The sequence below is a fragment of the Neofelis nebulosa genome, chromosome 13 (assembly GCF_028018385.1).
Source record: "Neofelis nebulosa isolate mNeoNeb1 chromosome 13, mNeoNeb1.pri, whole genome shotgun sequence".
NCBI classification, from domain to species: Eukaryota; Metazoa; Chordata; class Mammalia; order Carnivora; family Felidae; genus Neofelis; species Neofelis nebulosa.
This window is the reverse complement of record NC_080794.1, coordinates 36,245,704-36,256,062: the sequence shown is the minus strand read 5'-3', so window position 1 is coordinate 36,256,062 and position 10,359 is coordinate 36,245,704. Positions and strand designations below refer to the sequence as shown.

At 50.5% G+C, this 10,359-nt stretch overlaps 1 protein-coding gene across 1 annotated transcript; it reads left to right on the top strand.

Moving 5' to 3' along the window:
* The first annotated feature begins 3,530 nt into the window (after positions 1-3,530).
* Positions 3,531-8,362, top strand: PCBD1 (pterin-4 alpha-carbinolamine dehydratase 1). Its single transcript, XM_058696606.1, has 4 exons — positions 3,531-3,746; positions 6,478-6,609; positions 7,131-7,211; positions 7,829-8,362. Exons 1-4 carry the CDS (start codon positions 3,744-3,746, stop codon positions 7,925-7,927), a joined length of 315 nt encoding a protein of 104 aa, XP_058552589.1. The 5' UTR covers positions 3,531-3,743; the 3' UTR covers positions 7,928-8,362.
* The last annotated feature ends 1,997 nt before the right edge of the window (positions 8,363-10,359 follow it).

The window sequence follows — 10,359 nt, the reverse complement described above, 5'->3', positions numbered from 1 at the left end:
CAGCTAAGTCGCAGGATATAGACTCAATGCACAGAAATTGGTTGCATTCCTATACACCAATAATGAAGCAACAGAAAGAGAAATCAAGGAATCTATCCCATTTACAATTGCACCAAAACCCATCAAATACCTAGGAATAAATCTAACCAAAGAGGTGAAAAAATCTATACACTGAAAACTATAGAAAGCTTATGAAAGAATGGAAAAACATTCCATGCTCCTGGATAGGAAGAAGAAATATTGTTAAAATATGAATACTACCCAAAGCAATCTACATATTCAATGCAATACCTATCAAAATAACACCAGCATTCTTCACATAACTAGAACAATCCTAAAATTTGTATGGGAACAGAAAAGATCCTGAATAGCCAAAGCAACCTTGAAAAAGAAAACCAAAGCTGGAAGCATCACAATCCCAGACTTCAAGCTGTATTACAAAGCTGTATTCATCAAGACAGTACGGTACTGGCACAAAAAACAGCCGCTCAGATCAATGGAACAAAATAGAGAACCCAGAAATGGACTCACAAACGTATGGCCAACTAATCTTTGACAAAGCAGGAAAGAATATTCAGTGGAATAAAGACAGTCTCTTCAGCAAATGGTGCTGGGAAAACTGGACAGCGACATGCAGAAGAATGAACCTGGACCACTTTCTTACACCATACACAAAAATAAACTCAAAATGGATGAAAGACCTCAATGTAAGACAGGAAGCCATCAAAATCCTCGAGGAGAAAGCAGGCAAAAACCTCTTTGACCTTGGCTGCAGCAACTTCTTACTCAACACGTCTCTGGAGGCAAGGGAAACAAAAGCAAAAATGGACTATTGGGACCTCATCAAGATAAAAAAGCTTCTGCACAGCGAAGGAAACAATCAACAAAACTAAAAGGCAACCTACAGAATGGGAGAAGATATTTGCAAATGACATATCAGATAAAGTGTTAGTATCCAAAATCTATAAAGAACTTATCAAACTCAACACCCAAAAAACAAATAATCCAGTGAAGAAATGGGCAAAAGACATGAATAGACACTTCTCCAAAGAAGACATCCAGATGGCCAACTGACACATGAAAAAATGCTCAACATCACTCATCATCATGGAAACACAAATCAAAACTACAATGAGATACCACCTCACACCTGTCAGAATGGCTAACATGAACAACTCAGACAACAACAGATGTTGGCAAGGATGCAGAGAAAGAGGATCTCTTCTGCACTGCTGATGGGAATGCAAACTGGTGCAGCCACTTACTGGAGGGGTTGTGGGAGGGGGGATGGGCTAAATGGGTAAAGGGCATTGAGGAATCTGCTCCTGAAATCATTGGTGCACTATATGCTAACATGGATGTAAATTTAAAAATAAACAATTTTTAAAAAAAATATGGTTAGTATATTAGACTGGGCATTTAAAATAATTGAATACACACTATGTTCCCTTAGAAAAAAATTAAAAAGAAAGCACAAAAGTAGGTAGATTAAAATAGTTGTCGTTAGTTCTGGGAATTGGCATATGAACATGTACTTGTATTAGGACCATCTCCGGGTTTACATAACATGTTTGTATTATATATATAATAAAAACATATATAACATTTTTAAAAAATGGCAAGGCAGATCTCTGATAAAGTGTTCGTATCCAGAATAAAGAACCCTCAAAACCCAGTAAGAAAACAAACAACTCAAAAACAAACAAACAAACAAATAAACAAAAAGGGCAAGAAATTTGAACAGGCAATTCACCAGATTTACCAATGGCAAATAAACACATGAAAAGGTGTTCAATATCATTAGCCATTACAGAAACTCAAAGGAAAACCACAATGAGATACCATTACACACCAATTAGAATGACTAAAATTAACAACATTGACCACTGGGGCTCCTGCATGGCTCAGTCAGTTAAGTGCCTGACTCTTGATCTCGACTCAGGTCAGGATCTTGCAAGTCCTGAGGTCGAGCCTCGGGATAGGCTCCACGCTGAGCTTGGGGCCTGCCTGGGATTCTTTCTCTCTCTCTTTCTCTGCCCCTCCCCCGCTCATGAGTGTCCAAAAGCTCTCTCTCCCTCTGTCTCTCTGTAAAAATGAATAAATAAACTTAAAAAAAAAAAAAAAAAGATTGACCGTAATAAGCATTGGGGCATCTGCGAGGGTTTGTGAGCAAACAGCTAAGAAAGAATTCTTGAGACATCTTTGGTGCAAAAAGGTGATTTTATTACAGCACAGGGACAGGACCGACAGGACCCGGGGGGCAGAAAGAGCTGCACTGGGGTTGTGAGGAGTGACTGCTTATATACTCTTAGGTTAGTGGGGCTTAGGGATAGTATAAGTCTCTAAGGAATTTGGAAGCAAGGCTTTCAGGACCTTGAGGGGCTGGCTGCTATTAAGATAAGGTTACTTTTGGTCTTTAATCAAACAACATCAATGCAGTAAGGCAGCCATGAGTGCCTTGAGCAACGTCACACTCTGCATGTTTCAGGTGTCTCTCCGTGGGCTACAAGCTGTACACAGACGTAATTTAAGCTGCATTTCTCTTGCCTTTGTTTTCCTCATCATAGGGAAACTAGAACTCTCAGACACTGCTGGTGGGACGTAAAACAGTACAACCGCTTTAGAAAGCAGTCTGGCAGTTTCCTAACAAGCTTATGAACACGTCTGCCATACGACCTAGTCATTCCACTCCTGGGCATTTACTCAAGAAAAATGAAAGCATGCATGTATACAGACTTGGATGGAAAAGTTCACAGCAGCTTTATTCGTTATAGTGAAAAACTGCCCACAACCCAAATCCCATCAACAAGAGAACGGATGAACAAATTGTGGTATATCCATACGATATCATACGATAAAATAAATTTCACTTGGCCATAGAAAGGAAGAAACTATTGATACACGCAACCACATGGGTGAACCTCAAAGTAATTATGCTGAGAGATAAGAAGCCAGACACAAGTGTATGTACCGTATGATATCCATTCACATAAAATTCTAGGAAATGCAACCTAACATATTGTGACCAGAAGCAGATCAATGGCTAAGGGGGAAACTTGTAGGCATGATGTATATATGTTCATGAACTTGGTTGCAGCGATGCTTGCACGACAGCACACATACCTCAAAACGCAGCAAACTGTACCCTTTGGTTACGTGCAGTTTCTTGTAGGTCAATACCTCAATCAGTTGTCTTTAAAAAAGGAAGAGAGGGGGCGCCTGGGTGGCGCAGTCGGTTGAGCGTCCGACTTCAGCCAGGTCACGATCTCGCGGTCCGTGAGTTCGAGCCCCGCGTCGGGCTCTGGGCTGATGGCTCGGAGCCTGGAGCCTGTTTCCGATTCTGTGTCTCCCTCTCTCTCTGCCCCTCCCCCGTTCATGCTCTGCCTCTCTCTGTCCCAAAAATAAATAAAAAAAAAAAAAGTTGAAAAAAAAAAAATTAAAAAAGGAAGAGGTAATCTCGCGCCCAGAGTGACAGGGCTGGTTAAGTGGCACAGAGCGATCCAAAGGCAGAAGTCCGCACCTAGAGCCCCACGTTCTCAGTCCCTGAGCTCCCGGTGACTAGAGCCCTGAAGAAAGTGCTGGAACGGGGCAGAGGCCCAGCGCGGATCTCGGCCGAGTTAACGATTACCGGTGGGCGGACCCTCGCGGTCCCGCCCCGCCCGCTGCCCCGAGCTCCCGGCGCCGCCCTGTCGCCCCGCCGCCACCTGCCGCTCGGCCGCGTCCGCACCTGCGTCGCGCCCGCCATGGTGAGGGGGTCGCGCGCCCGCCGCCCGTGGGGGCCGGGGCGCGCGGGAGGGCGGAGGAGAGGAAAGGGTCCGACCGCGGGGGCGCGGCGGGGGGCGACGAGGGTGGAGTACGGTGCCTGCGAGCTCTGCGCCCGCTGGCCGCGCGCGGGCTCGGAGAGCCGGGGTGTCCGCCCCGCGGCCACCCGCACCCCTGGTAGTATCCCAGGGTGAGCCGAGACCGGGAGAGGGGCGGTGGCGGGTCCGTGTGACAGCGAGGCGGGAGCCCAGGCCTGGTCCTGCTCCCAGGCCCGTATAACCCGGCCCCCTCGCTGCCGCGGGCGGGGCGTGGGCGGTGGGCCCAGGGCGGTCAGGGGAGTGGGGAGAGGCATCTAGTGGGCCCGCAGACCTCTTCCCCCTCGGTCGCCAGTCCTCTTCCGTATTGAGGGAAGCGGGGAGTGTGAGTGTGAGAAGGAGGGAGGCTGGTTCTGTGTTCTGCGCGCCTGTTTACCGCCTTTCTCTTGTGCACTTTTGGCACAGGGTCCGGCCAAGCCCTCTGTGGACCCTGTGCTGCCCCCTGGCCTCAGAGCCAGCCCCTGGTGCCTAGCTCCAGGACTGTGCTCAGCAATAGGGGCCTGATTGCTCAGGATCAGCCCTCCTCCAGGCTGGGTTTCCCCCCAGGAGGGCCCTGGCCCTGTGCTCAGCTCTTGGGCAGGTGAAGGTGGGCCCTGGCAGGGGAGGAGAGCCTAGCCTGGGGAAGCTTTACTAAACAGCCCCTTTGTGGTCCCAAAGCCTCCGGAGCAGGGGGGACTGTGGTAACAGCTGAGAGGGCATTTGGAAAGCTGTGGCTTGGAGGGAGGGGCGGTGGGGAGTGAGGCTGGTTGTGTGGTACACTGAGGCCCCAAAGATGCAGGGCAGGGCGGGTAATCAGTAACCCGACAGCACACTCCCCCACAAGGCAGAGGCCAGGCCTGACCGGTGATTTACCGAGCAAACACTGCCCCTTCCCCCCACCGGATCCCAGATCTGGGCGGAGCTTGTCATTTCAGCCCCAGGCTGTGACACTTGGGGGTCCCCAGAAGACTCTCCAGGAAGGGGTGCCTCCCAGGGGACAAGGGTACCCATCCACTTATTTCTGGGCCAAAGAACTAAGCAGTGGGTTCTGATGCCTGGGCTGACATCAGTTAATCAATCCAGTTGCCTGGATACGTGGACCAGGCTTATCAGCCACTGAGAAAGGGCCAGCTCTGGGAAGGGAGCAGGGGTGGGGCGCTGGATGCAGACCTCTCAGAGCTGAGAAAAGGAGCCTGACGAAGCCAGGTCAGTCCAGAGAAAACAAGTGTTTTCAGGAGGCAGAGAAAGATGGACCTCGAGGAGGCTGCAATCCTTTTCCAGATCTACCCCCATACCGGAGAGGCCCATCAGGCCTGCCAGCCCCAGGGGCCTCCTTTTATAAATGCAGGTGCCGTGCCCTTGGTAACAGTGGAGTCTACTAAAAGTGTCCCACTGGCTCCTCTTGCTGATCTGACAGTGGAAGTTCTTGGCCCCTTCTGCCCTTGAAGCCAAGGGAGGTGAGGGCCACAGGGTCGCCTGGCTGGAGGATGGCAGGACTGGGGCTTGAACCGGCCCTGCCAACTCGGCCCACGCCTACCGGCTGCCGGCTGTCTCAGGAAAGCTAAACTAACCTCCCTCACGTTCTCTCCCCTGATCTCATTGATTCACTTCTCCTTTAGCACTCTGTATTCTGTCCTGGGGGAGTGCTTTTCAGAAGTCTCGATTCTGGGATCCCTGGTGCCAGGCCTGGATCCTCCTAGGGAGTGGAACTGACCTTGGCTTCCTTCTGTCTCTGAGGGTTCCACCCATGGCTGTGCCAGTTTGGGCTGCCTTGAGGGCACTTTGCACAATAGGTAAATAGGATGAGGCCCAAGGTTTGCCAGTCGCCCTTGGCCAAGTTACTTCCACTTTGGGACTGAGCTCTGTTGGCTCGGGCTCCCCAAGCTGACAGGATAGAAAAGAAGGTGGGAGTCTGAAACCCCTAGGCCCGGCAGCCAGTACTCAGAGGCTACATGGGACCACGATGAATACCCACTGGGAGGTAGGGCCAGTGGATGTCAACTGTGCTGTGGCTAAGAGTCATCTGGAAGGTGTTTTAGGTGCTGGCTCCTCTGCCCAGCCCCAGGAGGCAGACTCAGAACCCCTTTGAGAACAATGCCTGTGTTCTCTTGGACCGAGGGGAAAGTAGGGGGAGGAGCACAGTGGTCATTTTGCCTTTCTAGGCCTCAGGTTCCTTGAGTAACAACAGCACTGGCATAGGGCGAACTGGATGAAGTCCAGAACAGAAAAAGGTTGGAGAATCCTGGGTACTCTTTTTCTGAAAGGTGGTGTACATTCGAATCTGGGCTTGATCTGTCTCATTAATTTAAGAGACCTATTTGTTGTGTGTGCGGGGGGGGGCGGGGAGTAAGAATCTGTCAGGCTTTGGGTTGGGGTGAGGGGGGGAGTATTGCTCAACCCCAGTGACTTGCATCACACCTCAGGATTTTCTGTTCTTAGAGAGAAGTGTCCAAATCTAAGAAAGGATCAGTGCCTGAGCCAGGGCCCCACCTCCAGGGCGGGGCGCCACCCTCAACACCTCCCCGTCAATTGCTTTAGAACAGCCCTCCCAGGCTGGCTACATTTATTTCCCCAGGGATGGGGCACTCTCCTGGATCGCAAAAAGAAATGCCCTTGGGCCTCTGTCGATTTCCCCTCCTAGGCTGGCAAAGCACACAGGCTAAGTGCCGAGGAGAGGGACCAGCTGCTGCCAAACCTGAGGGCCGTGGGGTGGAACGAGCTGGAAGGCCGCGATGCCATCTTCAAGCAGTTCCACTTCAAAGACTTCAATCGGGTATGGCACCGGGTGGGACAGAGTGTCTGAGACTGGGGCGACGGGGTCCCATTCCGGGACTTGTTCTCTCCCTTAAAGCCCTCCTACCCGAGACCCTCAGACACTACCCTGGTCCGGCTGACTTGGGAGTGTCATCCTTGGGGACTGGAGACGGGGGAGATGGGTCTTGGGCCCTCCATACCTGGAACTTTTAGAAACAATCCTTAGAGGAAACGGGTCAAGTAGGAAACAAGACATCTCAGTAGCTAACCAAAAGACTGGCCAGAACTAAATAGCTCTGTGGTGTTTCCACCTAGTTAGGTAGGGGCCCTAGGAACCAGACTTTCTTCCCACTTTGGAAGGACCGCCTCAAACTCCGGCGCAGAACCAGCCGCAGGGTGCCAGGGGGGTGACTAAAGCTGGACGGGTCTCCTTGTGGGGAGCCGGTCCATCGTGCACCTAGGTCTCACGCCAGCTCGAAAAGGGGCCTAGCAGCCCTCTGTCTCTCAGAGCACTAACTCGGGTCTCACTTCACTACATAGGCTTTTGGCTTCATGACGAGGGTGGCCCTTCAGGCGGAGAAACTGGACCACCACCCCGAATGGTTTAACGTGTACAACAAGGTGAGCGATGCCTGCCTGCTGGGTCCAGCCCAGCCTGTTCTGAAGGCCCTTCCCTGGGCTTCCCTAGGGGCCTCACCACCCAGAGGCTGCCTGTCCACTCCTCCTGGTCCTTTCAGCTCGTTCCTGGAATCAGCGTGAACACCCCTGCAAAACAGTCAGTCTCACTAAAAATTAAAGAAGGTGCAAATTAAAACACTCGTGAGACAACTTGCGGTTGAGGTAGAGAGTAAGGAGACATTAAGGCGGCAAAACCCACAAAAGGCAAGACTGTGGGAATCGGGAGTATTCATTGCTAATAGCTCCAAATGACTTAAATCCTCCTGGAGGTGTGGAGGAATGAAAAAGTAGTAACTTGAGCTAAGAATACCCACGCACAGCAAACAGATCGGCCTGCCTGCTGAACAAACGTGGTCATTCAGTGCCCGCCTTGTGCCGAGTGGCGGGTTTACACTGTTGCTAGAGACTCTCAGGCAGGCAAGGCAGCCCCCAGGAGAGATTGTAGTGCCTGGCCGCTGTTCTGGAATCCTTGGTGTGGCTGAGCCCCGTAGCCGTGACCCTCTCCTGCTCTTGGCGAAGGCAGCGGATGAGCTGGGCCCTAATCGCTGGTTTTGTTTCAGGTCCACATCACCCTGAGCACCCATGAGTGTGCAGGCCTTTCAGAACGGGACATAAACCTGGCCAGCTTCATCGAACAAGTAGCAGTGTCCATGACATAGGCCCTGCCCTTCCTCATGGAAATCTTTGGGGGAAGTGGAGGGACTGATTTGGGAATCCAGGGAGGGAGCTGGGGAGCCCTGAGATGTTCTACAGCCAGAATTGCCAAGTGGACTCTGCTGCCTCCGTTTAGGGGAGAGTCCTTGCTGTGGTAAGAGGAGGTGCCAGCCTCACTGCCGACCACTCTTTATCCCCAGCGCTCTGGCACACGTATGCTAATCAAGTACGATCTTCCCCTTCTGTGGGACTTCCCAACAACAGTAATGGTCTTCTTGCCAGGCTGTGTCTTGCTCCTTTTCTAATTCATTTCCCAAGAAGCTGTGTCTAAGATGCACAGTCTTATCTTAGAAACCAGGACCCTAAAGTCAACCCCCTGGTATGTGACAGAAACACGTGTGCTTTTATGTCTCAAATAAAACTGTTTCACTCGGCCTCAAGCTCTGGAACATGGTTTTCCACAGGTCAGTCCAAACTGGAGTCAAGAGGCATTTAGAGCACTTACTCAATGAAGGCACCGGAGGAAAAGCAGGACCGAGCCACCCTGTCTGCATGGAGTTCACGGTCATGTAGGGGAATTAAGCAGGAAGCAGTTAACTATCACTAGGCAGGATGAATGAAGTCAGTGCTAGAGGCGAGGATAAGAAATGAGCTAAGGAAACATGAGGCGATTGACAAGGGTGACTCTGGAGGCTTCATTTAAATGATGCTTCGGAGACCTGAATGGAATTCTTGAGGCAGAGATGGCTGAGGGGGCTCCATGAATACAAGTAAAGGTGTGTAGGACACTGTGTTTATCCGTGGTGGGACCTGTGACTAGGAAGGCAGTCTGCGTGGGGCGCCTGGGTGGCTCAGTTGGTTAAGTGTCCACCTCTTGATCCTGGCTCAGGTCATGCTCTCAGATCAAGCCCCATGTCGGGCTCTGTGCTGACTTGAGGCTGCTTGGGATTCTCTCTTTCTCTCTCTCTCTGCCCCTCCCCCACTGACACTTGCACTAAAAATCAAAAAAAAAAAAAGGCAGTCTTAGGCTGTATGATCTGTCTGGTCTACATCCCACGGGGAGATTTGTTTTTAATGTTTTTAATGTTTATTTTTGAGAGCAAGCATGAATGGGGCGGTGGGGAAGAGGGAGGGAGAGAGAGAGAGAGAGAGAGAGAAACAGAATCTGAAGCAGGTTCCAGGCTCTGAGCTGTCAGCACAGAGCCCAACACGGGGCTCAAACTCACGAACCGCTAGATCATGACTTGAGCCAAAGTCGGACGCTTAATGAAGCCACCCAGGTGCCCCATCCCATGGGGAGATTTCTAATCCTCAAGGATTACTTGCTTTTACTACATAAGGGACAGGACAAAAATCCTAGCTTAAGGAGGTGATGGGCTATTTTACCACCTGAGCAGCTAAGGAGCCAATTCCTACAGACCAGTCCTCCAACCTAGTGACTCTAGGGTAGAATATTCCCATAATGTGCTGTGTCTGGGAGAAGTGGGAGCCACAGAGCACAGTATCCTCTCTCCCCAGCGCATGCCACATGGATGTCCTTTTGTGGATGCCATTATGCAAGATTTGGGGAAGCCCTTCTCCCTCACCTATGACCCCCCAGCCTGAAGGTGCCAGCATACTGAGCTGACTTGCAAATGCCACAGTCCCTTGGAACAGGGTGTCACAACCCAGTTACCCTGGATGAGTTGGTCCTGCAACAAGGGCCAGAAAAGAGACAGAGGTTGGTGGCTGAGAAGTCAGCATACTGTTGCTAAGAGGTACTAGCAGGATCTAAAGATAACAATACCTAGGTCAAGAGCAAGTTCTTAGCAAAGCTTAATATCAAAACCAATGAGATTCAGATGCTCTCCCGTCTGCCCCACTTCTGACTTAACTTTTCCTAAGTGGGCTCTGATCTGATGACTGCGGATTAGGGGACAGAAGCCACCAGACATGAAGTATGGAGCACACGTTACGTCACCTTCCTGCCTCTGCTTACTCAGGGGTCAGGGGTTGAAAACACCATCCTGGAGGACACTACAGTCATATGAAGGACTTTTCTGTGGGACAAAGACCTATAAGCAATACTTTTTCCGAAATAAATGTTTGTTCTAAAATTCATGCAAATAACTGAAGTTATATGGGAAGATGTTAAGGAGAGATTATGAAAAAGCAAGCCCAAGAAAAAGGCAATTAAGACTCACAACTCAAGAAAGGTTCTCAAACAGCTGACTCTTGCTTACCCAGGCTGTAGCTGGTGGCTATCAAATCCGGCCTCCATCATCACTTGTCACTGCCAGGTCTAGTGAAAAGTGGCTCGTTGCTACCAAGAACCCACAGGGAAGGCAAAAGGGTTCACAGAGTAAGTAGCAGGAGTAAGCATTCAAACAGCAACTCTTGGATGGGCCGGGTCCCCTAACCAAGCATATCCTGGCCTCTTATTCTCTAGGGTTTACCC

What these genes read in the sequence shown, in the direction of transcription:
- PCBD1 (XM_058696606.1), top strand. An exon ending in ACTTCAAAGACTTCAATCGG is followed by an intron (nt 6,610 to 7,130) that starts GTATGGCACCGG and finishes TTCACTACATAG; the next exon opens with GCTTTTGGCTTCATGACGAG. An exon ending in GGTTTAACGTGTACAACAAG is followed by an intron (nt 7,212 to 7,828) that starts GTGAGCGATGCC and finishes GTTTTGTTTCAG; the next exon opens with GTCCACATCACCCTGAGCAC.